General features: G+C 55.5%; 1 protein-coding gene across 2 annotated transcripts; it reads left to right on the top strand.

The window, feature by feature from the left end:
- The first annotated feature begins 474 nt into the window (after positions 1 to 474).
- LOC129212931 (proton-coupled amino acid transporter 1-like) lies at positions 475 to 23740 on the top strand. 2 transcript variants are annotated; one of them, XM_054842160.1, is made up of 11 exons: positions 475 to 555; positions 4210 to 4357; positions 5084 to 5174; positions 6352 to 6440; positions 6655 to 6750; positions 7459 to 7543; positions 9384 to 9602; positions 9842 to 9940; positions 11350 to 11516; positions 17582 to 17751; positions 20628 to 23740. In XM_054842160.1, the coding sequence occupies exons 2-11, from the start codon at positions 4215 to 4217 to the stop codon at positions 20894 to 20896; spliced, it is 1428 nt and encodes a 475-aa protein (XP_054698135.1). In that variant the 5' UTR covers positions 475 to 555; positions 4210 to 4214; the 3' UTR covers positions 20897 to 23740. The 2 variants fall into 2 exon arrangements, 1 of the variants encoding a protein (XP_054698135.1); XR_008579321.1 differs by lacking the exon at positions 475 to 555 and having other exon boundaries at positions 4196 to 4357; positions 20628 to 21457; positions 21680 to 23740.
- Positions 23741 to 24318: the final 578 nt, after the last annotated feature.

Here is a 24318-nt window from a genome sequence, read left to right on the forward strand (position 1 = left end):
CCCCGAGGCCGGCTCCTGTGCAAGGGGCACAGCGAGGATCTGCAGGCGCTGCTTTCGCAGAAAGGGACACACCACCACCCCCCCCCCGGGGGGGCACAGCCCACGCCGGGGGTCTCTGGGGGTGTCGCTCGTCCCAGCGACTATCTAACTCCCTGACACCTGCCAGCCTGCCTTGCTCTGAAGGCCTTGCCCAAGGAATAGCCCCGCTGGGGGGGATGCTCCTCGTTGCCCACGGGTGGAGGGGTTCAGGGCTCAGCCGTGCCCGCCTTTGCCCCACTCGTGGCAGCAGGAGTTCCCCGCCCCTCCCTCCCCGCAGGCCGCCCGCGGACACCACCGCGTCCGCCAGGTGGCGCCGCAGTGCCGCGCCTCGCCTGCCCCGCCCCTCCGTCTGCCTCGCCCTATTGTTCCTCGCCCCGCCCCACTGCGCTTCGCTCCGCCCCGCGCCTTCACCGCTCTCCGTGCGCAGGCGCGGGCGCCGCCGTCAGCTGAGCTGGCTGTCACGTGACGGCGCGGCCGAGGGAGCGGGCCCGGCGGGGCCGGGCGGCGCGGGGCGAGGTGCGGGGCCGGGGGTGCCGGGGGGCTGGCGGCCCGCGGGGGTGCGGGAGGGGGCTGGCAGCCGGCTGGCAACGTGCGGGGGTGCTCAGGGCTGCCCCGGGATGCCGGCAGCCCGGCGGGGTGAGCGGGGTCCCGGGGATGCTGGCAGCTCGCTGGGGTGACTGGCGGTGCTGTCATCTGAGGGGGGTGCTTAGGGCTGCAGGAGTGTGCTGGCAGCCCGCGTGGGTGCTCGGGGGGGGCGCTGACGGGACTCGGGGGTCCAAGGGGTCGCTAGCAGCCCACGTATGTAGCCGGGTGTGTGGGGGAGCGCTCAAAGCGGGGGGGGTACTGGCAGCTTGCGTCGGTGCCCAGAGGTCCCTGGGGTGCTGGCAACACTGAGGGGTGCCTAGGGGTCCCTGGGGGTCCTGAGAGCCTGCAGCCGTGCCTCAGGGTGCCCAGAGTCCGAGTGAGTGTGTGGGTCTGCCTAGACCCTGCATGGGCACCCAGGGGTGCGTGCTGGTGCTGCCCCGCAGGGGTGCTGGCAGCCCGTGGGGGCCCTGTCACAGTGTTGGGGGTGCAGCTTGCTCCCGTGTGCATCAGGGTGTGAGGCGCTGGTAAGGGTGCGGGGTGCTGTGTGGTGCTGCAAGGAGGGCGAGCTGGGGGGGGGGTAGGGACCCCTGCACTCTGTGGGGTGCAGCTGTGTGGTTGTGTTGGGGTGCAGAGTGGAGGGGGAACGGGGCAGCGTGGCTTGGGGGGAGCTGTGGGGACTGGGGGGGGTTTGTGCTAAGCAGCCTCCCTGTGGGGACAAGCCGGGCAGGGGGGACCAGGCCATGCTGCAAAGCGCTAGGAAGGTGAGTCTGGGGGTGACTGGGGCCGCGGGAGCACCCGCTCCTACAGGGATGAGAGACCCGATGCTCTGGGGATGCAGCCCGTGCGGCTGTTGTGTCTGGGAGGTGTCGTGCCAGTGTGGGCATGGCGGCCGGGGGAGGGGGCTTGGCCGCAGCCTCCCTGCGAGCAGGGGAGTGGGGCAAGGCGAGAGGGGGGTCTGGCAGCGCTGGCTCTCCCTTGTGCTGCGCTGAGATAGGTTACAAGCAGCGCTTTTGAAATAAAGGATTCAACACTCGTGATGGGAAGCGGTGGTGAGTTTTGCTGTGTAGCTCACTTTTCCGGAAGATTTCGTGTTACCCATTCTGCACGTGGCCCCTGCCCAGCTGGGGAGAGCTGTTGGGGTCAGCAGCAAGTTGCATCTTGCTTTTGACTTCTGGCGTGGGGTTGTCACTCTAAAAGACAAATTGCTGTCACACCCCCCCTCCCTACACCCCCCCTCACTCCTCAGCTTTCCTAGGCACTTTGTTCACCGCGATGAAATTGCTTGTGTGCGTAGGGGGGAAAAAGAAATGCACATGAAAGTGGCCGAGGAGTTGGGTTTAAAGTGGAAACCGAATGCGGCTGTTCCTGTCTTTGCTCTTTGTAGTGACGAGGAAATGATGTGAGGTTTTGCTTCGGTTTGAAATATTCATTGTGTGGATGAGACAAGTTTTGCAGCTTCTTGTTGATTGCGGGGGAGTTGAGTGCTTGCTCCCTGCTGCTATGCAACCTTTAATCCAGACACAAAGACGACAAGTCACGATGAACGCATTTCCCTGGCTCTTCAAAGCAAAAAGCAGCTGGGCCTGCTCGGGGAAAACAAATTAAAAAAATCACAGGGAGCAATCAGGCAGACTAATGTAACCGTGTTGTTTTATCTGGAGGACATCACTGTTGGGTACTTCAGATAACGTGCAGGCCATCTTTGGGGAGGGGTATCCATGCGTGGCACCCGCTCTGCCTGCTGTCCTTGCCCACTACCAGCCCTTGGAGCTTGGCAAAGCCTCCTGAGTCTCTCCCCTGCCCCTCAAGTCTGTCACCAATGACAAATAGCTTCTAACGCTTTCCTTGTGTAAACTAATGCCACCGCTCTTCCCAATCCCTGCCCCGCCGGATTGCCCTGCTTGTGACGGAGCCAGTTCAGGGCACGATTACGTGGCCGGGCATGAGTGATGCCTGCGCTGCCTTCAGCCCTGGAGCACCCGTCTGCATCCCAGCTAACCTGGGCTGGGCTCGCCGCTGCTCTGGAGGCTGGTATTGCGCAGGATGGACTTGCCCTGCTTTCTGCTGCTGGTGTTGCCTGGTGCTGCAGGAAATAAAGCAGCGTTGTTGCGGTCTGGGTAACTGCTCCCGAGCAGCCGGGATCTGGAGCAAGCATCCAGAGTTGAGCAAAGTTCTGTACTCCATGCTTCCCTTCTGGTTGCAAGACTGGACCCTACCAGTGATTGCAGCTCTTGGGTTTTTTTTGCACGTAGCAGCCAGGTTTGCAGAGAGTGGTGCTGGAGGGGGGGATGCCTGTGGGGTCTGGGGATGGAGCAGGACCCAAGCAACCTGGGTTGAGCTTTCCCTGCACAACCAAATGTTTAGGTCTGTGCCGGGGCCGCATCCTGTGGGTGCTCGTGTGACCTGGCGGGTGCCCAAGGAGCCCTCTGGCAGGAAACTAGCCTGTTTGCGGTAGCGATATTTCTCTGCTACTTCTGCTCAGCCCCAGGCCGGCTCCCCACCAGCACTGGGGGACAGGATGGGGAGGACTGGGACTGCTGGGTGGGGGTGATGCCTGGGGCAGTGACACCCCAGAGGAGCCTTGGGGCAGGGACTGAATCACCAGGCTGTGTGGCAAGAGCCTGATAGATAATTTCCCTGCCTCTGGTGCTCCTTCCCAACGGGTAGTCAGGGCGCTGGGTGCAGCCGGGGGGCTGGAGGAAGCAAAGGATTTTTTTGGGAAGGGAGTGGCAGGCTGTGCAGAAGCAGCAGGAGCACGTGTGGGAATTAAACCAGCCGACTGCTTTTCAGCTGAAAGCAGGAGGCATGTGTCCTTGTTGAGGACTTGTGCCCATGCTCCTGGCTCGCAGGACCCTGCTGGGGTTTTTGCTGGAGCAAGAGCTCTGGGTGGTGCAGGTGCCTCATCCTGGGAAGCCCCAGGATGAGCCCTGGTCCCTTAGGCACCTTCGTGGGTGTGAAACCTCTGGGGCGGGTGGTTTGCTGTCAGCATGTGGGCTGTGCTCCTGCCTGATGGAGTATAATCAATTTTTTCTTTTATTCTTTTTAATAAAAGGTCTTCAATTTTAAAAAAAAAAAAAAAAAGAGAAGTTAGGAAACTTTCCCTTCCCTGGCAAGAGCACGGTGCTCCCTTGCAGCAAACTGCATGGGATAAAAGCAGTTGCTCTTTCCTGACCATCCTTTCGGCAGCCCCAGTCCCGAGCACCAGGGCTGGGGACATTCCCAGTGTCTGGCTGTGGTGCCACACTTGCCGCCCTCAAGCAGAGATGCACGGGTCCTTCACCCAGCACGAAGTAGGTCACATCCAGGCTCTGCCTGGGGTTCCCGAGCCTGTCCAACCTGGGCGTGCCCGAAACGGGCACCCAAGCCTGCAGGAAGAGGTGGTGGGAATGTGCTGTGCCATGCACCTTTGACCTTAGGACATGCCAGCTCCTTGATTGCTTGGGCGGGAGTGCGCAGCTGTATAAAAACTCTGGAAGAGACCTTGCTCCGGCAGTACGAGACGGTCTCTTTGCATGATGGCTGACCCCACAGAGCCCGAGAGCGGGGGTGTCGAGCTGAGCACCCCTGACACTGCTCCCTCCACAGGGACCATGTCCACCCAGCGCCTCCACAGTGAGGACTACAACGACTACAGCTCCACAGATGTCACGCCAGAGGGGAGCCCGCCCGGCGGCATGAACGGCTTTGCCCACCCCGAGTCCTACCAGCGCTTTGGGGAGTCCAATGGGACAACGTGAGTGACACTTCCCTCCCTCCCGGGCTGACCCAACACCTGGGGAGGGTGGAGGAAGTAACGGTGGCTCCCTGCCGGCTTTGCCGGAGGATAGTGGAGCTGTGGTTTTATGGGGAATCCCTCCTGGGGGTGGTGAGGCCGGAGCTGTGGCCCTGTCTCTGGAGGGTGCTGGCACCAAGTGGTCAGCTGCCCCAGTATGGTTCTCTGCACTCCGGTGAAGCTGGGCTTGCCAGCAGCGGGTGATGTTTTATGCTTTTCCCAATATTCTCCTGCTCCAGCTTGGCTTGATGGAGAGCTGTGGTGAGCAAACAGCATGTCCAGCTTAAGAGGATACGTGGGCACGTTGCAGCCATGCCCTTCCTAGTGCCTTATTCACCCAGGTGGGCAGAGGATGCTGTCCCTGCCTGAGGGAGACCCATCCCTTCAACTCAGAGACTTTCTTGTTGTGCAGCCCCTTGGTGCTGATCTGTGCTCACGCTAGGTTTTGCCTTGAAGATGGTTTTGCAAATGCCTACCCAAAATCTGTTTGTTTGAGTCTTTGCCTCCAGTCCTTCCTCGGTCCCACTGGACTGAGCGTTCAGTGGATGGGGTCCAGACCTCTGTGCCGCTCCGCAGAAGCTCAGAGCAGCGCCTGGACCCTGAGCAGGATGAGCCGAGGGCTGAGACTGTGCGTGGTGTGGGTGCGGGCGTCTGCCAACGGTCATCTCTGCATCTTCTGTCCATCAGGTGGTACCAGACCCTGATCCACCTCCTGAAGGGGAATATTGGCACGGGGCTGCTGGGGCTGCCTCTGGCTGTGAAGAACGCCGGCATCCTGGTAAGGCAGCTCTCAGCCCTGCGGTGGGTGGGCTCGTGGGGCAGAGTGGCTTCAGGGCGTTGGGCAGCTTGCATGGACAGTGTTAGGGCTCCACTCCCTGCTGAGATGCCTCTCAGTGGCTTGCAAGCTTTCGCGCCCTAGGCTCTGTGGTTTGCTTTGCTTGCTGCTGAGACTGTTCTTGCTGCTCCTGCGTTGTGCTGGCTGGTCTCGAGGAGTTCAGAGTGTGAGTCAGGGCTGCAGTTTCCTCTGCTGGGGTCAGGCAGGGTGCTGGGTCTCTGCCTCTGCACCCAGCTGGGTGTTACCTCCCTGGCCCCTGCAGCATCGGCCCCTGCGACATCAGCCCCTTTCTCCCAAAATGCTCTGTGCTGTGCTTGGTGGCATCTCCCCACCCTGGTCATGGCAGGTTCACCACAGCCTTGGTTTGTCCCAGCTGGTCCATGCTGCGTGCCTCCTGAGGGTCCTACGAGCCCAGCACGTGTGTAACGAGCCCCATCGGTCAGCAGTTAAGGCTGGTGACAGGAGACGGCGGCATGCTTCCCTCTGTGGGGTTTCACGTGGGCCGGCCCAGCCTCACAGCTCTGGCCGTATCGAGATCAGTGGATGTGATGCAGCTCTGCTGCCTGAGGGCTGAGGTCACGCTTGGAGGTCCAACAGCAGCCTCTGGCCACTGTCACGTCTCTCCCCCACTTCTGTGCCAATGCTCAGCTCCTCTGTGTATCATGCCCCAGCATCTGCCATCTGTGTGAGAGGTGGGGGCGCCTCGCTGCTCTGCTCTGGGTTTCCTCGCCTAGCAATGCAGTGTTTCCCGTTGCTCAGATTGAAAAATAAAAATAATTGAAAAAGAAAACTAACTTCCTTTGTCCAGACCATGACCTCTTTGTCACTTGTGTAATAGGGATGTGTGAGGTAGTTTGAAAAACAGTCCTGGAAGCGCTTTGCTACGCCCAAACTGCCCTGACTTGTTTCTTTTGCATCATTCCTGCCAAGCTCGTGGCTCTCTGTGGGGTTATTCAGTCCTGGGGGGCTGGTTCCCGGGAGCAGCACCCAAGCTCCGGTTCAGCCTCCAGCAGTGCTTTGGCTTCACCGAGCCCGTGGGGTTTTGTCTGGAAGTAAAACCCATCGTGCAGCGCTGCCTTTGGCCATCAGAGTGCAGCCTTCCCCCTCTCTTCCCCTGCAGCTGGGTCCTCTGAGCCTGCTGGTGATGGGAGTCGTGGCTGTGCACTGCATGGGCATCCTGGTGAAATGTGCCCATCACTTCTGCTACAGGTAAGGAGCGACTCCCCTTCTCGGCACTGTTGCTCCTACGGTTCTTTCTTTTTTCCCAAGCCTCCCAGCAGCAAGTTGCCCGTGTCACGGCCTCATTTGGGAGCTGCTTCTGGGCTTTTTCACAGGACCTGTTTTGCCATTAATGTCATCATTTGCCTTGGGAACCAGTAGACAGGGCTGATGTGATGTCCCTTCTCTCTTCTTCTCTGGACAGGTTCCAGAAGCAGTTTGTGGACTATGGGGGTGCAGTGATGTACGGGTTGGAGTCGACTCCCAGCGCGTGGCTGCGGACACATGCTGTCTGGGGAAGGTACCTCCTCCCCCTTCTGGGCAGGGGACTTGCCCAGCGAATGCTGCCACTGGGACAGAAGAACTGGCTGGTCTCTGAGCTCTGTTGGCAGATGAGCACAAGTGACATAAAATGTTATTTGGCTCACTTACCCTGAGTGCTCGATGTCCCTGGGGCGGGTAATGTCTGGGTCTTTGACCTGGTCCTGTCCCCAACCAATGTGGCTTATACTAATGGGATGGGAGAAGTAAGTCGGTGCAGCATAACAGAGTGGTAAATAAGATGTACTACAGCGCTGGCCCATCTTGCTAGACACCGAGCATGTCTGATGGCTGCTCCCACATCACATAGATGTTGCCCACAGATCACATAGCACATCAGATGCTGGGAACATCCACCTGTTCCTGTGTCTGGGGAGTGTTGTCTCCAGCTGCGACGATTCAACAGCAGATTGGAGATGCTAAACCCAAGGGGGTGACTTTCCTTCTGAGGCTGGTCCTGACCCTATGGAGGGAATGGGAGGGGGAGATCAGAGAGCCTGAGGTCTGCGAGGTTAGATGGAGGTACAGTCCTCTTCCCGTTGAGAAGCGAGCTGGGTGTGCTCTGACCTGCACATCTTAACCCCTGGGGAGAGCAGCGTGGCTGCAGCATTTGAGTGCAGCCCCAAGCAACCCGAGCGGGCTCATTTCTGTATGGCCTGGCTAACAAATGGTCTTTTTTCTTTTCTAGGCGTGTAGTGGGACTCTTCCTGATCATCACTCAGCTGGGTTTCTGCTGTGTGTACTTCGTCTTTTTAGCTGACAATCTGAAACAGGTTAGACTTACTCCCTCCTTCATGAGCAAGGGGAAGGCGAGAGGGGGTGTGGAGACACTTAGGTTGCTCTAAGCTTCTGTGTCACGGCCCTGTTCTCCACCAAAGGTCTGGTTTCCGTAGCTGATGCTGCTCAGGAAGGTACTGCTTCTCTGCCCAGGTATTTTGGAGGATTAGTTTTCCTGTTCAAACAGGGCAGGTTTTTCTGAGAGTCCCTGTGAGTTTGCTCTGCGTGAAGAGGCGCTGGAGCCATCTGTATCACCCAAGGGAAGCGGGAGCTGTTCCTAGTGAGGGAAGGCAGGTGACAGCAGAGGGACTGTACCTTTCGTGTCCTGCCCATCTCGGTTAGTAGGTTTATTGATACTCTGCGTAGATGGTAATGTATAAGGTACTGAGACCTGCCATGAGCTTCTCTTCTCCCTTTCTTGGACCTGTTTGCATTCCAGTTTCTTGCCTCATCCCATGGCTCTGGAGCTTAATTACATCTTTAGGGAAAGAGTTTCCTTCTGCCAGGTGTCAGGAGGAAATAAACAGAAACCCTGAACCACTTGGCTGGCTCCTGCGCCGTAAGAAACTGGGAATAACGAGTCCCTGTTCCCAGCCTCCACCAGGCAACAGCTCCGAGAGCAGGAGCGAGCAGGGTGCGTGCACGGGGCCGGGCTGCTGCTGGCCCCCTGCTCCCCGTGAACAGCCCCTTGCTGCTGTTTCAAGATGGGCTTCTTTCTGCTCAGCCCCTCGCAGTGGAGACTGAAGGCTGGCTCAAGCCGCAAGGAAAATTTTCAAAAACCTGCAAATTCAACCCATTTTAGGCCGCAGCTGGGAAATCCCTTGGCTTCAGTTTTGGAATTCTTTGGGTGGGGAGAGGGCAGTTTTGGTTGTTTCTTTTTTGTGGTGGGGAATAGCATGTTCGATGGGGAGTGATGGTGCAGGTGGTACCTCGGGTGAGGTGCTGCAGCACAGGGCAGAGCTTTGGTTTGGAAAATGGCTTTGTAGCAAGCCGTGGAGAGGAGGCGCAGGCTGGGGCTCGGAGGAACACTGCCCTTGCAAGTGTATGGCTCTGCACATCCCATGGAGGATGCTGATTTGCGCAGAAGCTCTTTAGCCTGTCCTCTGGGGCAGGACTTGCTCTGGAGCAGGTTCAATTAGTTTGCAGGCAGCCCTTTGCTGCCGCGGCAGATGGCACCTGGTACCCAAACTAGCTTGGTTGTGGTTGTACTGGTGCTCCACAGTGTGTCTGTGCTCTTGAGTGGGATGGCTCAGCCACCTGGTTCCTAGGGCAGAACTGTCTCTAGAGGTGAGCACGTGGCCTGGTGTGCCTTTGGGATGAAAGACCTCAAGGAAAGGATGGCTTCCTCTGAAGAAAGTGAAGTTGGGGGCCAGCAGTAGCTTCCAGATGTCCTTGCATGGGACCAGGGCACTGGGTGACTGAAGGGGTGTCTGACGTTGAGTGCTGCATGGTGCAGCAAGGGGAAAATGACCTTTGAGGAAATAGCACTTAAGGCCTCTTTCCTCTCTTCTCAACTGGCCGTGTGGCCAGCGCAAACCAACCTCTGCCCTTGGTGTGCTCAGCTGCTGGGTTTACGTGCTCAGCGCGCCTGGGCTCGGGCAGGTTTTGCTGTCTCAGCTGAGATGCTGTAGCTATCCCACCTCTGCTCCGAGCAAGGTAACAGGGATTTGCTTCAAAACTACCTGAAAGCCTGTGCTGCTTTGATTTTAATCAACTAGCTGTGTTTGAAAGTGAGCTGATGGGGTGGTATTGTGACCCACCTGGGATGGGCTGTTGAGATCCATGGCTGTCAGACCCATGCAATGGGGTTCATCAAGCCTTCCTTTGCCTCCCCAGGTCATATCTGCAGCAAACGGGACCACCAATGACTGCAACTCGAACAGGACGGTGGCAATGACCCCCACCATGGACTCCCGGCTATACATGCTTTCCCTGCTGCCTTTCGTGGTGCTGCTCACGTTCATCCAGAATCTCAAGGTCCTGTCCGTCTTCTCCATGCTGGCCAACGTGGCCATGCTCGTCAGTCTTGTCATGATCTACCAGTACATCGTCAGGGTATGTGTGTACAGCTCCCCTCCGTCGCTTCTGTGATGTCCCATGCTTTGGTGGGTGGGGGGAGCTCAGTGGTGGGATGTTCACATGCTGTGAGGTGCTGCTCACTCCCGTGGCACAGTGGTTACCCTCTGCTCCGCAGGGCTTTCCCTGTGGCGTGGGGCTGCGACAGGGAGCGGTGGGAAAAGGCCAGGTCCTCCCCATCCTCCCGGCATCTGAACTCTGTGTGGGCTTTTTTCCAGGACATTCCTGATCCCAGTGCCCTGCCTCTAGCAGCAGCCTGGAAGACCTACCCTCTGTTTTTTGGCACAGCGATCTTTGCTTTCGAAGGCATCGGGGTGGTAAGTCGGTGTGTGGCAGCGGGGCTGCCTGCACGGGAGGCTCAGCCTGTGCTCGGGCTTGCTGCAGCACCTGCTTGGTGTTGCAGCTGTATTTGCAGGTGAACTTCTCTGACGGTAGCCCAAATTCTGGATGATGCTGTTAGCTTTAGCCTCCAGGCTATCTCCTGGGTCAAACCCTGTCGCTTCCATCTGAGGCTGGAGCAGCACATGCTCCAAACCTCAGGAGGTTGGTTACTGCTTTGAAGGTGGCTGTATCTGGCAGTGGATTGGGTTCTGCTGGGAATTGCATTGGCAGCTGCCTTTGGCTCTGCTGGCTGACCTGCGGATGAGGAATTGTCCTGACTCTTGTTACCAGGCTGGTTCCTGAATTTGCCTAAGTGGGAGGCCAAAAAACATGACACAAAAAAAAAAAAAAGTGATCCGTTCCTTCCCACTCTGCTGGGGAGGCACCGAGATCTCCCTCCGGCAGCCGCATGGCCCCAGCCTGCTGTGGGGCTGGATTTGCATGTGCCTCTCGTATGGGATGCTGTAAATAGACCAACTGTGTCTGTGGAAGAAGGTGGGTGGGTGGAAAGCTTAATGGCTCGCTAAGATGCTGTGGGTTGTTTCCAGGAGCTCCCTTCAAAGGAGGAAAAAATGTTTTCATCTCTTAATATAAGCTGGCTGTGTAAACACAGGGCTGGAGAAGGCCAAATCCATTACAGCAGTGTTTATTGAGTGCTCTTCCCAGGGCAGAGGGCTCTTGCTGGCACGAAGGCACAAATGCTCTCCTTCTTGCACGACTTGGAGGTGGGGAAGCAAATAAAATCTTTTCTGGTCCTGCCTCTCCACCAACCCTGCCACTATATATCTGTCTTTGAAATCCCTGCCACCCAAGGATGGCTATAAAAATGTTTGCTGAAGTTTTATATTTAAAAGCAAGTGTTAGTAGTATAGAGGTGAGGGACTTGCCTCTGTCCTTCCTATTTTTTTATTGTCCTGCGTGGTTGAAATCTGTCTGGACAAACTTGATGGGACAGGAGAAAGTATCTTGGTCTTTCCAGAGTCTGCTTGGGAAAATAAGATAATGTGTCATGATGGGCTTGTCCCAGTGGGCATGGTCGTGTTTCTTCGGGGTGCAGACTGCAATGCAACCAATGTATGGGTGTGCACCATCACCCCAAGAGGCCAGGCTCTGATGGGCACGATTCCTGCCAAGGGGAGGGAGCGGGTCTCTTCATTAAGGCAAGGGCATGAGTGACCCTGCCAGGGACTTGCCATGCCAAGCCCAAAGGTCTCAAATGGGAGCATCCCCCTGCCATGGGGGGCTGTGCTTGGCCATGGGACTGCCCCTCCTGCTGCTGGGGGGGTATAGAAGAATGGGGGCAACCTGCTGCTCTGTCATCCTCTTCCTCCTCCTCCTTTCCTAGGTGCTGCCTCTGGAAAACAAGATGAAGAACCCCCAGCAGTTCCCAGTCATCCTCTATGTGGGGATGACAATCGTCACCATCTTGTACATCAGCCTGAGCGTCCTGGGGTACCTGCGCTTTGGGGCGGACATTCAGGCCAGCATAACACTCAACCTGCCCAACTGCTGGTGAGTCCCAGGGGCGAGGGAGGAGGGTCCCGGCCAGGGATGCAGGAGAGGGGGCAGCGAGGAACATTGCTCCTAGGAGAACTAATCTGGGTGAGCTTGGGGAAGGATCAACCATGCTGTAGACCAAACGGTCCAAAGGAGCTTGTCAAGTGTTGTCTGATGTTCAGGGTGGAGAGAGGCTCGTTGCTGTGGTGTCAGAGCTTCGTCTCGGCTCTGCAGCTCAGGGCTGTTTCCTCAGGGTCCCCAGTGGTCCCTGCCTGGGCGCGTGCTGCTCCTGCCTCTTTCTTGAAGCCTTGCGGCTGCTTTTTGGGGACTAAGCAGTGCTCTGGCTGGCAGTACCTGTGGCTTGTGGCCACGAGATGTTGAACACAACCCCTGTGTGGCAGTATCGGAAGGTCATTGAACAGCACAAACCCGCTTCTCTTCCGCAGATGAAGCACACAGAAAACTAACCCAAAGCTGGGATCTCCCAGAGGGGGTGAGATGTGACGTCTCCGCATGTGGGCTGTGTTCCTTGTTTGGAGCCCTGGAGCTCAAACTCCCACTCGTGGGCTACGCGTTTTGCTTGGATGCGGCTCGTCTCGAGCCGGTGCTTTGCCTGTGAGCGCTGATGCCATGAGGATACCCCTTCCTTCCCATGGGGGCTGAGCTCTGCAGCTCCCCACACCTGTCTGTCCTCTTCTGGGATCTGGCGAGGCCTCTTGAGACGCTGTGGTCGCTGGCTGGAGCCCTGTGGAAATGTGCGTGGCCTGATGCTGTACCTGCTTACCCGGAGGGGTTATTTCTCCTCTTGCCGGGGCTGGTGGCTGTTGCAGCATGCTGGTCTGTCCTGGGGGTGAGTGGTTGCTCACTGTCATGGCTCCATATTCATCCCAAAGGAGAAATGCAAGCAGTTTCTCTTGCCTTTGAGACAAGAAGTGTGGAGCATGCAAATATTGAGAACAAATGCCTTTTCCAGCTTGCTGCACTTGAGGTTATTTGAGGAAGTCCTGAAAAACCCATCTCTGTTGCTTCTTAAGACACACTGCTTTGGGGTGTCTGTGTGGCAGGACGTGGTGCTGACAGGTGAGGAGGAGCTGGAGAGAAGCTCTGCTCTGTGTGCCACAGAGGTACCTATCACACAGCAGCATCTCCTGTGTCTTGGTATGGAGCTGGGGCTGAGGGCTTTGATGCCACCAGGCTTCTTGGAAAGTTGTGCTGTGGCAACACAGTTTATCTGTGTTTGCCTGGGAGCACTCTGGAGTTCAACAGTTTCTCTTTGATGTCTCTGCTGGCTTAAAATCCTGCAAGACACCAGAGTGAGAATTGGAGCTGGGGGTGCCTGTCCCCCTCCCCAACCCATCCTCTCTGCTCTTAGCAGCTACCCAACACTGTGCAGCATGACTTGCTGCCTCTTCCCCACTGTTGAAGTGGATTTGGGCAGGACTCAAATTCTGAGTCCCTGGTGGGCTTCCACATGCTGACCTTGTAGAGCTGTGCAGCTGAGGCTCTGGAGAAAGCCAAAAACCAGAGCCTGTTTTTGCTGTAATTATTGCTATGTGGGTTTCTTTCAATTTGAGTGCATGGACTTTCTTTCACACTGGATCTGTGTAGTGACTGAATTGCTGGATGTTGGCATTGGTGTGGCAGAAGGTCCTGCTTCTGCTAAGAGCCTTATCTTGTCCTCTGCAGGGGCCGGGAGCTCTGCCAGGTCCTTGCTCTCAGCAAGGAGGAACAGGGCTGGTGGAAAAATGTGTCTCTATTGTATTGAGGTTTGAATCCCTCTGTGTGGAGCGCAGTAGGTGTGAATCCCATCTGCTCAGCAAACTAAAGTGAGGTGTGGAGGGGGTGAAATGCTGCTGCTCCTGAAGGTGGAAAGCAGATCAGACCCAGGTCTTGGGCTCTGCAGGGCACCAGGTCATGCCACAGCCTGTAACGATGGCTGCTGACCTGTGACACTGCCCAGGGGCTTCTGCGGGAAATCTCAGCTTTGTTTGCTCTAAAGGATGATGTTCCCTTAGAAGAAGGTAACGGGATTTCTGTGACTCACTAGGATACAGAAATATCCTATTTCAAATGCACGTTTCTAGGAGTATCCACGCTTTCTGTCAAAGTACTTTTCTGGAAAAAAAGCTGTAGGGTTTTTCAGAGAGGGAGAAGAGAGTAGCTGTGTGGAAGCAGTGCCTGGGGAAGCCTGGGCACGTGGCAGGGCTCCCGCAGGCTGCCTCTGGGAAAGGCGTGCTGTGGTCGTTGTGACTCAGCTCGCAAAGTGCTTAGATGTTTGTGCATGTTTCTTCCTGGCAGAACATTCAATGGAAGCTGTAAATATTGGCCTTGGAAATGGGCTATCTAAAGTAAGGGCTGGGATACTTGGGCTAAAGTCTTGACCGCTCTGTTCCCATGCATTAAACTGTAGGTGATGGGTGACGACTTGCTCTTAAAATGAGTGTTTTGCCCATCCTGCTTTGTTTGCAGGTTTTCTCCCCAGCAGTAAAAGGCATTGGGCTGCAGAAGCTGGTCATAAGGGCTGTGGGTGAGAAGTCATGGGGTTTGCCTGCAGTGTGGGAGACAAGGCAAGGGTTGTGGTGGAGATGCTGCATCCTTCCTTGGCTGTAGTCATCACCCAGTGGTCTCTAGAACAGATTCGATGAACGTGTCGGGAATCGTTGAGTTACAAGATGACTAAGGACTTCTCCAGCCTCATTTCTCTATAACCACAGCTTCCTCAAATGAGGAGTGTGTCGGTTCCCAGCGCTCAGGTCTAACCACAGCCTCTGAAATACCGCACTGCTATGCAGAAATCCCTCCTCGCATCCTCGGAAGGGTTGCTTCACCCCACCGTCTGAAGAGTGAAGAAATGCTGTAGTGAGGGGGAAGATGTTTGGTTGCTTATGGCTGGTTGGAGGCAGGGAACGACAGACCTTATGGTCAAAGGAGGGTATACCATTTCTTGCAGCTTGTTAGGATGGCCTGGCATGGCCCTCTGGGTTAAGTAGGTCGTTCCTGTGGTGGCAGAGCAATGCCTCTCCAGGGTCCTGTGTGGACCCATGTTTTCTGTGGGTTAAGGCTCGCGCTTGAGCTCTTCCTCTTCTTGATATTTAAAATGCCCTTTGAACTTATTGTCCTGGTTCCTGACCTGTAAAAGATTGCTACTCAACCTTATTCTGTACTTTTTTTAGTAACATCTCTTAATCATGGATTGCCTTGGAGCACTTTATGGCTTTACAGCATCACTTAACTGAAAATACAGTGATAAGATATGCAGGCCATGGCGTAGGTGGCTTAAGGCTGCCATGCACTGAAGTCACATGTGGATGAGTGGGCACACTCTGGACTCTGTGATAACTTTGTCTTTAGTTTGCCTTTGGAATCACAGGATAATTTAGGTTGGAGAGGGCATCATGAGATTATCAGGTCCACCCACCTGCTTGAAGCAGGGCCAGCTTAAATTTTGAGTATCAGTAAGGAGGGAGGTTTCCCCACCTCTCCAGGCCCTTGTTCTGGTGCTTAACTACCCTTTTCGGATGCAGCTCTGTCCCGTTGCCCCTGCTTCTTCTGCTGTGCAATTCCAAGAAGAGCCTGTCCGTGTCTTCTCCATGCCCTCCTATTAGGTAGCTGTAGACAGTAATCACATCCCCCTTAATCTTCTCTTAATGCTGAACAAGCCCAGGTCTCACAGCGTCTCCTTGTATGTCGTATGCTCCAGCCCCAACTATCTTAGTAGCCTCCTCTCAGCTTGCTCTGGTAGGTCAATGTCTGTCTCGTCCTGGGAGCCCCAGATTGGACACAATATTCAAGATGCAGCTTCACAAGCCCCAAACAGGGGAATAATCCCTACCCTTAACCTGCTGGCCATGGTTTTGCTAACAGAGCCCAGTATGTGATTGACCTTAATCAGTGCAAGGTCCTGCTGCTGGCTCACGCTCAGTTTCCTGCCCACCAAGACCTTCAGGTCTTGTTCTCCCGGTCAAATGGAAAGCCGGCCCTCAGCCCTTCCCATGTTGTGGGATTTTGTGTTTGCATTTTAACTTTGTCTGTGCTACCACGTTGTTTAGGTCCTGCTCCAAGGCATGTCAACCATTCTCTCCAATTTGGTCTTGTGAACTTGCTGCTAGTGTGCTGTGGGTCGCTGAGAGCTCATCCAGGTCACCATTGAGGATATTTCCATGACTGGCCCTTGGCAAATCCTGCTGGCTGTTCACCCTGTCCAACGTGTGCCTGGAAATGGATGTCAGGAGGACTTAGCTCATACTTTTTTGGGGATCGAGGTGAGGCTAATTAGCCTCTAGCTTCCCTCATCCTTGAAGGTGGATATGATTCTTCTTTCCAGGCAGTGGGACCTCTCCCTGATCACCCTGCTTTTTTAAAGATGATAAAGTGGCTTCAGGCTGATGTTGGCCACAACCTTGAATACATCTGATCTGGTCCCGTGCACTTGCATAACGTCCCATTCACTAAGCTAATTCTGACTCCATCCTCTGCTATTGTGGGAAGTGTTTGACTCCACCAGACTCTGCCACTAGTGTTCAAAGTTGTCTTGCATGTGAATACTTGGACTTCCCTGGTTTGAGACTGTTGTAGCAGTTGGATGCTGAGAGCCAACATACAGGGGACACTGGCTCGGGCTCAAAGAAGGTAAACATGTATAGGAAGGTTGGAGGAGCCAGATACCTTCCTCAGCTTGGATCTACTTCTTATTTACCCAAGTGGTGTGGCCAGGACCCATGTTTCCTGCTTGGTCAGCATGTCTCGAGTTGGGGAATGGGTAGGACCATATGTGATGTAACGATATCGCTTCTCTTTGAGAGGCTTGTTCTGCTGTGAGGGAGCTCAGGACAGAGACAGGGATGGGAAGTGGCTTTTTGGCCACCTGCAACAGGCGCTCTCCTTGCCACGCTGCTGCATTGCTGTAGGATCTGGGATGTGGTGAGATCTGACTCGGGGTCAGCCTAAGGTGCCATTTGCAGTCTGTCTGTGCTCTGCCTTCCTTCTGCATAGCTCAAAATAGCTGGTCTTTTTTGTTGCACAGAGGAGGTTGAGTTGCAGTGAGGTTGACGGTGACGTTTGCATCGCATTTGCTTTGTAAGCCCAGATTTATCCCAGTGGTGCTGTCCTCTTGCCCCTCCTCAGAAGCCAAATAGTAATCCAAATCTGAAATATTCATGGCTGCAGCTGATAAGCCTCTTTGAAGCTATTCTTCATCTCCTCTTTCAAGATGGAGAGTATAATCCAGCTGATTACAAATAGGAGAAAAGGAGGTTTGGTTTGGGGTTTTTTTTTTTCCTCCTTCAGCTCAGAGGCTGGATTTCATTGTGAAGGTCAAGGTGAGGAACCTCTGGGATGGGTGATGGATGCAACTTCATTCTGGGTCACTGGCTAAAAGTCAGGATTGCAAGCTTCTGGCAGTACCAGTGCTAGTAGATACTTTGGTGTTGTCTGTTGGGGGCAATCGTGAAGAAGGCCACCCTGTGTCACTGCAGACCTTGCAGAGTCCAGCCTGGTCAAGCGGAGAGGGTAGTAGAGAGTGTCACTCTGTAGGCAGCGAGGTGCCTGGAGGACTTGTTACTTTGTGCGGCCGAGGGCAGCGTGATACACGTGAGCATCTAGAAATGTAGGGAGGTGCCTTGGATTGTTGAGAACAAGTCAGTCTCCTTGGCTAAGGACATCTCAGTTTTCATTCAGGTGCCCCTGAATGAGTGAGGATCAGGACAGTATTTTTTTTTTTCCAAATAGCTCTCAATATTTGTGCCCAAGAGGTTTCCCAAATGGAAGCAGCACTTGAGAAGCTGCTGGTCCAACTTCTGGCCTGATGATTCCTTACCCAAAGCCAGGACTAAAGCCCCTGATTAGGAGTGGGTTGCCCCAGCTTGGAGGTTGCATTGTCTCCTTGCTATCTCTTGCCCAAGAAAGGTCTCTGTGAATTGAGTGCATCATCCCTAATTTTATAGGAGAGCGTTCAGGAGGGTATACTGTTGGGACACAGAAGTCCTTCTTGGCAGAGTGTTCCCCTTCTGCTTTCTGCCATTGCTGCTGCGGGGGCTGGAGCAAGGATGTGTCTCACTGGGTCTCCTCCTTCTCGTTTGCAGGTTGTACCAAGCCGTCAAGCTGCTCTTCTCCATCGGGATTTTCTTCACGTACGCCGTGCAGTTCTATGTGCCCGCTGAGATCGTCATCCCTCCCCTCGTTGCCCGGGTGTCGGAGCGCTGGGGCTTGCTGGTCAACCTGCTCCTTAGGGTGGCCCTGGTCAGCGTGACCTGTGAGTAGAAAGCAGTGTGTCAGAGTTCCCCTATGAGGACATGGCACCCCTATTCCTGCTGTGGGCCAGTGGTGCTGAGACCCTTCGCCCCTCGCTTGCTGCCTCACCCTGCTACTAAAGCCCTTGCAGTAGGGAGTCTGGAGTCCTGTTTTCCACAGACAGTGTGCAGCCAGGCTCCTCCGTGATGGGGCAATGACTGCAAAGGGGTCCCTGACTGCAATGGAACGGGTGTCCTTGTACACACACATTCATTGCAGTGTGTAGCACAGCGGAAGACAACTGACAGTGGTACACGACTCATAACCAAAGCCCCGGGGTGTCTGTGGCCACAGGGCAGGTCTAGCTGGATCAGCCCCAAGTGGTCCCTTTCCCTTGACGGTGTTCGGTGAGGCTCTGGTGGAGCAGGGTGCCAGGCTCAAGCCTGGGGGACCTTCAGGAAAGGTGTGGAGCAAATCAGGTGCAGGAATATCTGATTTTGGCTGGCTTTGGTTCCTGAAGACTAAATCCTTGCTGTTGTCAGCACAACTGAGACGCTTGACTGAGGTCCCAGGCATCATCTGCTGAAAAAGAGCTTTTCTTCATGGCTTGACGCTGCTGATGCACTAGAGTTGAGCATCAGGGACCTGGCCCTGCGTCAGAGCTGGCTTTGGTTTGTGCCTGAGGAGCGTGGTGCTAACTCAAGGGTGGTGGAGCTGACTGAGCGCGGAGCGCTGTCGGTTTCTGGGCTGTGGTTAATGGTGAGCCAGAAATGCTGCGTTAATGCAGGTGGGCGAAGCCTCATCTCCTCCGTGCTGAGTTCCTGACACATGTTCTGCCTTGATGCCCGCAGCTGGAGGGACAGCACAGGGATGAAATCCTGCTGTGTTGGACCGTGTGCTCTGCCCACCTGGGTGCTGTGGTCGGGCTTGGAGCCTGCCTGCAGGATGGGAACCTCTTCCGGAGGGCGTTGGGGTGTGCCTGGCCAGGGCGGCGAAGGCTTGGAGTGGTGGGATGGCTTTAGGTGCCGGCAGTGGCTGTACCCTTCCGTTCGGGGTTAGGGAGGCAGCAGAGGTGTTGGTGGAAGGATGCTGCTTCCTTTGTACCTCCTCCCCTTACCCCTCCACGTAAGAGATCGCTGTGGCTGTTGGCAAGGAAAAAAGCGATTGGAGGGGTGCATGAATATTCATCAGCTGATTGTGTGGCTGCAGAACAAGCCGCATCATGGCTTTGTCTTCCAAAGAGAGGATGCAATTTGGTTTATGGGTGTCTTTTAAGCTTAGACTTCAAAACCAGCACACTTAAAACCCCTTTGAATTAATACCTGTGGAAAGCACAACCGTGTCCCCTGGAGGCTGAGGACTGCAGCTGGTGCTTCAGTTCTGCTTGGTTTAGAGGGGGGTTGATAATTTTGTTTACTTTGAGTCCAAAGAGCAGTGTGGGGTGGGCTGAGGATGCTGTTGGTGGTCGGCTGCTCTGCTCTCCCCACAGGCTGCCAGAACGGGGATTCTGCTTGCAGCAGAGACCTGGCAGAGCGCTCCTTTGGCTCTGTGCAGGGCTGAGCACAGGATAAACTTCCTCCACATCAGCTCAGTGGGGACCTTTGCTGCTGTTCCCCATGGTGGAGGGATGGTTCATCTCTAGTCTTATCCAGATCACAGCAGGGCTGGAGTGGCGGTGATGTGCAGGAGCATCTCCGGTTTGTGTCTTTGCCTGCTGTGAGTCTCCCAAGCCTTCCATCTCCTGCAGTGCTGCGGGTGGTCTTCGGCTCAGGGAGGCTCCAACAGCCTCTCTTGCCTGTAGCTGATTGCCAGGAAGTGAACAAATCCCCCCCAGTAAGGAGCTCTGAGTCATCCCTTCTCCACCGAGGCTGTAGCTGCCTCAGTTCTAGTTGTCTCCTATTTCTAAGCAGAGCTTTCAAGGCAATAAACCAATAGATTTCTCTTGATTGCTTTGATTAAGCGCTGAAGTCTGCTTTGCTTGCAGAGGATGCTCTTCTGTCATACAAAGCTCTGATTGCCTTTTCCTCAGGCTTTGTTTGACCAAAAAGCAGCAGCGATGCTCTCGAGCTAAGGCTGCCGCGGATGGGGAGCTTGCTCAGTGTGTGAGCCTGCTGCAGGGCACTGCTGGGTGCAGAACGGGACCTTGATGATCCTTTATTTTAAATCTGCTCCCCAAACACCGACACTGTGGTGCCTCAAGAGGAGCCCAGAGGCTGTGGCAGCTGTGGGCTGGTTGGAAGGAGAAGGCAGCATCCCTCCATCCTCCACTGGTCCCGAGCAGGAGGAGGGGGAGCAGGAATAAGCCAGAGTTTGCAGCCGCTAAGTGTGAGCTGTCAGAAGTCTCCCAGGGGGATTTTCCTTGGCTGCAGTTTTTACCTAACAAATGTTCTCCCCCGGGCTGTGCTGTAGGTGCTCTGCTGCTGGAGCAGCTCTAAACGCATGCAAACCACACGGATTTATTCAGGGTGGGGGGAAATTGCTTTTTCTTCTTGCTTTTATGGGGTTTCTGAGGCTTTACGGCTCCCCAGGTGTGGGGAGCAGGGGTGCTAGCTCTTGCGGGGGTGCCGGCAGCCGCTCTTGCCAGCGGCGTCTGTTTGCTGCGGCTGAGTCCTGCTCAGCCCTGGAGCTCGCTGCGGCGGTGCCCAGGGTGACAGAAGGGGTTTGATCTGCGTGCTGCGCTTTCTTAACTCAATGCAACGGCTTAATTGCTTGTTGGGGGGAAGTTGCTGGAAAACACGCAGCAACGTCTTCAAAGCTCTTGTGTCAGGGAAAAGGGCAGAGGTATGATTCAAGCAGATGGCTTCCCTGCCGTGGGTTTTTGCTTGGTTTGACTCAGGGGAGGGGGTCTCTGCTGTCCGGGAGCCGGCAGCACTAACGTCGTGTCCGCTCCTTCTCCAGGTGTGCTGGCCATCCTCATCCCGCGCCTGGACATCGTCATCTCACTGGTGGGCTCCGTCAGCAGCAGCGCCCTGGCTCTCATCTTCCCCCCGCTGCTGGAGATTGCCACCTACTACACAGAGGGCATGCACCCCCTCGTCATCGCCAAGGACATCGCCATCAGCCTCTTCGGCTTCGTGGGTTTTGTGGTGGGGACGTACGAGGCGCTGGTGGAGCTGGCTGCGCCCGCTGCCGCTGTGGTGAACACCACCAGTACCATGATGCAGTGACGGTCCCGCTGCCCCGCTGGCTCCTCCGGATGCTGTGCTGGGGGCACACGGGCACTGGGCGCTGCTGGTGACCTGGGGACGGTCTGCCCTCTCCTCCTGGGAAACATGGTGGGTTTGGTCTGCGAGAGGATGGGGCTGCCCCGCGTCATGGCCACCCATCTCTGGATGCAGCAAGGTCCTGTGCTGGGCTCCGGCCGGGGAGGTGGGATCCGGCCCAGGGGTGGGGCAGTGCCTTCCTCGGGGGCTTTTTGGGCAGGTGACACAGCAAAACAGCCCCCCTGGGCACCTCTGTAAATAGTCACGTGGAGAGGTAAGGAATCCTGGAGATGTAGATTTTAATTTAATTTTATTTTTTTTAAATCCCAACCTTTCCATATTTCCCCCTGTCCCTTCAGTCAGGGCGGGGAACAGGACTGCTCTTTTTTGTGCCAGTTTCCGCGCCCCCCCCCCCCCCCCCCCAGCACTTTATTTTTACAGCAACAGAGAAACCTCAGCTCAGGTTGGAGAGCGTGGAGCTGCCTCCTCACCCCAGCCCTGCGGGGATGGCGGATGGAGCCCAAGGTGTGGAGCATCCCGGGGCCCCCCAGCTCTCCTGCGGTGGGATCCCCGGACATGGGCATTGGCTCCTGCTGGGCTCCGGCTGTTTCCAGCCACCTTGGGGGCTGAGCAGGGCCCGGAGCTGGGTACCGGGCATGGCACCTCCTTGCCCTGGGAGGGTTTGCTGAACCCTGGCCCATGCTTTTAGTAGTGACACTTTTTTTTTTTTTTTTTACCCCCATCTAGCGCACATACTGAACGCGTGGCTTTCAGAAGCATTAGGAACCGAGGCGTGCGGATAGCAAATGGGCTCTGCCACACTGAGGGTCTGAGCTGGATGCCTTCAGCTGGGAGCCTCTCCCTGCACGGGACGGGATGTCCCGGGGGTCACCACGTGCTACCCACATGCTGCAAAAATACATCACCGTGTTTACAGTGCCTGAGCTGGCCCTGGCACGCTCCGGCTGCATCTGCAGGCCATTACTGAATGTCAAATCACACAAAAACCCCATAATATTTTTTTTTTACCCTTTCTCTCCTGGTCCCACCAGCTCCTCATCCCCTGGTGGGAGGCAGCTCTCTGGTGCTTCTCCCTGTGCTACTGCTGCTGTTTGCGTTGTGGCTGGTGCATGCCTGGTGGGGACGGTCCCTGCCATGCTGCTGCTTTCCTTCCTCTCGGTGAGCTCAGCTTCCTCCCTGGAGAGTTCCCTTCACTTTCTGCTGGATTCATTTTTTTTAATTTTTTTTTTTAAGATGAGAGCAAATGCATCCTCCATGGGATGTCTTTTCCTAGCGATGTAAAAGCCACCCCTCTGCAACCCCCTGTCTGGGCCGAACTCCTCCCTGCTAACACAGCATCTCCCAAACGCCCGGCAGCACAGTGGCTTCCTTTGGAGAGCCGTTATCCCCGCATCCCGCCGCAGCCGTGTCTCCCTGGGGATGGGCAAAGGCTGCTGGTGGTGGTGGGAAAGGAGCGTGACTATAGTGCTGGTGGGCTGCGTTCCCATCTTTGATGGAGGATGTGTGAGGCTTGGGGTTACTTTTGGTGTTTGACCCGCTTCTGGGAGGAGGAGGCCGTGCAGAGCGGTGTCCCTGCAGTCTGCCTCCTCGATGTGTGGTGTTTCAGTGTCTTGCACTATGTCCCCTTTTCTGGCTCTGCTTTGGGTGCCCCGTGCCACGGCCAGGTGTGGGGTGGGTCTGTGCCACGTCGCTGTTCCTTTCCAGCCCCTCGCCTTCTCACTGCATCCTTGGAGCTCACCTCGTCTCCAACAAGTCTGTGCTGGTGAAGGTTTCAGCATGCTCTGGCATTGCTTGCTTATGGGCAGAGCAAAGCTTTAAGTCATATCCTCCATCTGGAGGACACCGTGGGGGTAGAGAGCAAACACCCGGGTCTGCGAGGGGGAGCAGGCTGGGAGGGGGCTCCAGGGCACTCCGCAGATGGGAAAAGTGCAATATTCACGTCCATCGCTGTGTACTGACCCCAGTGTGGCCCTTGAGCATTGAGTTTGAGTGCAGAAATGTCACCCTTGGCAGAGGAGGGCATGCTGTGAGGAGCAGAGGACATCTGATGCTTGCCCCCAGTTCTGTCAGTACCCAGTGAGAAGGCCGGCCACATTTTGGGGGACAGCTGTGTCCCAGGGCATGTCCCCAGCCTGGTACTGGGCATCAGTGGGTTTGCTGGTGGGGCTCCTGGCATCCAAACTCACTTCACAGTCTGCGGTGAAGACCTCATTTCCAAGGAGCTTGGGATATCACAGCAGCATTAAACGTTTTTTTTTGCAGTTCTTCACTTTATCTGGGTGAGCAGGGGGTGTTTGGAGATGGGGCCAGGCGTGCCGGTGGGGCACACAGCAGGAGGACCTGACAGAGGACCGGGATGGACACAAAAACTTGACACTCGTATATTGTAGGCTGCTCTGTAACCATGGAAATTGTCTGTGTAAATATAGGAATGATTACTGTACACGTCTTGTGCCTATGGATGTTGTCAGCGTACAGCATGTGTAGCTGCCTGGTGGAAGAGCTGGTGTGCTGCACATGAATCATGTATCTTTAATCAATAAATGCGATCTATTTTTTATGTGAAAAGGCTCTGGGGGGTGATGGGACGTTAATGCCAGTGGACATGCTACAACTTTTGGGACTTGTCTCTTTGGGTTTTTTTAAATTTATTCCCCCCCCCCTTTTTTTTTCTTTTTTACATCCAGGTTGGATGGGGCTTTGAGCAACCTGGTCTAGTGGAGCGTGTCCCTGCCCATGGCAGGGGCGTTGGAACTAGATGGTCTTTAAGGTCCCTTTTCCCACCCCTGTAGCAGCGTACATGACCCCCCCCCCGAAGGTTTCAAATAAAAGTGTTTCAGCTTTGCTGCTCTGAAAATTATAATTTTTTTCTTCTGAATGCATTTGTGCAAGTAGGTTGTGGCAGAGCCTTTATTGGCTGGCTGGGCTTGGCTGTCCTCTCTGCCCCACCAAAGCTCCTCCTTGGCTGTGTCTCGGGACCCAGCAGCCTGGTTTATGCCGGCAGTGGGGCTGCAGCTGAAAAAAGAGCCCGGTGTGTGCCGATGGCAGCGGTGCAGTGGATGCCGAGCTGCTGCTGATCCACCCGAGAGATCAAAGGAGCAAAGGCCAGCCCACGCTTGGAGACAGCTGGGCGCCACGCCAGCATCGCTGCTGCTCGCCTTATCCTCACGCCACTGAATAATTCATGCCATTGTGGGGTGTCATTAGCAGGGCTGTTTGGGAAATCAGTGCTAAAAAAAGTTAATCTCTTGAAACGGCAGCAGAAAAGTCTCCTTAAAGTAGGAGTGATGGGGAGCGTGGTTCCTGGAGGGGGAGCCGAGGTCACTTGAAGCCCAGGGCGGGAGGAGCGGCTGAGCACAGGCAGC

The sequence above is a fragment of the Grus americana genome, chromosome 14 (assembly GCF_028858705.1).
Source record: "Grus americana isolate bGruAme1 chromosome 14, bGruAme1.mat, whole genome shotgun sequence".
NCBI classification, from domain to species: Eukaryota; Metazoa; Chordata; class Aves; order Gruiformes; family Gruidae; genus Grus; species Grus americana.

Excerpts from the sequence above, each read along its gene's own strand:
- LOC129212931 (XM_054842160.1), top strand. The coding sequence starts at position 4,215 with ATGTCCACCCAGCGCCTCCACAGTGAGGACTACAACGACTACAGCTCC. Across the intron at positions 7,544-9,383 it reads TAGCTGACAATCTGAAACAG|GTCATATCTGCAGCAAACGG; the intron begins GTTAGACTTACT and ends TTGCCTCCCCAG. Across the intron at positions 11,517-17,581 it reads CTCAACCTGCCCAACTGCTG|GTTGTACCAAGCCGTCAAGC; the intron begins GTGAGTCCCAGG and ends TCTCGTTTGCAG.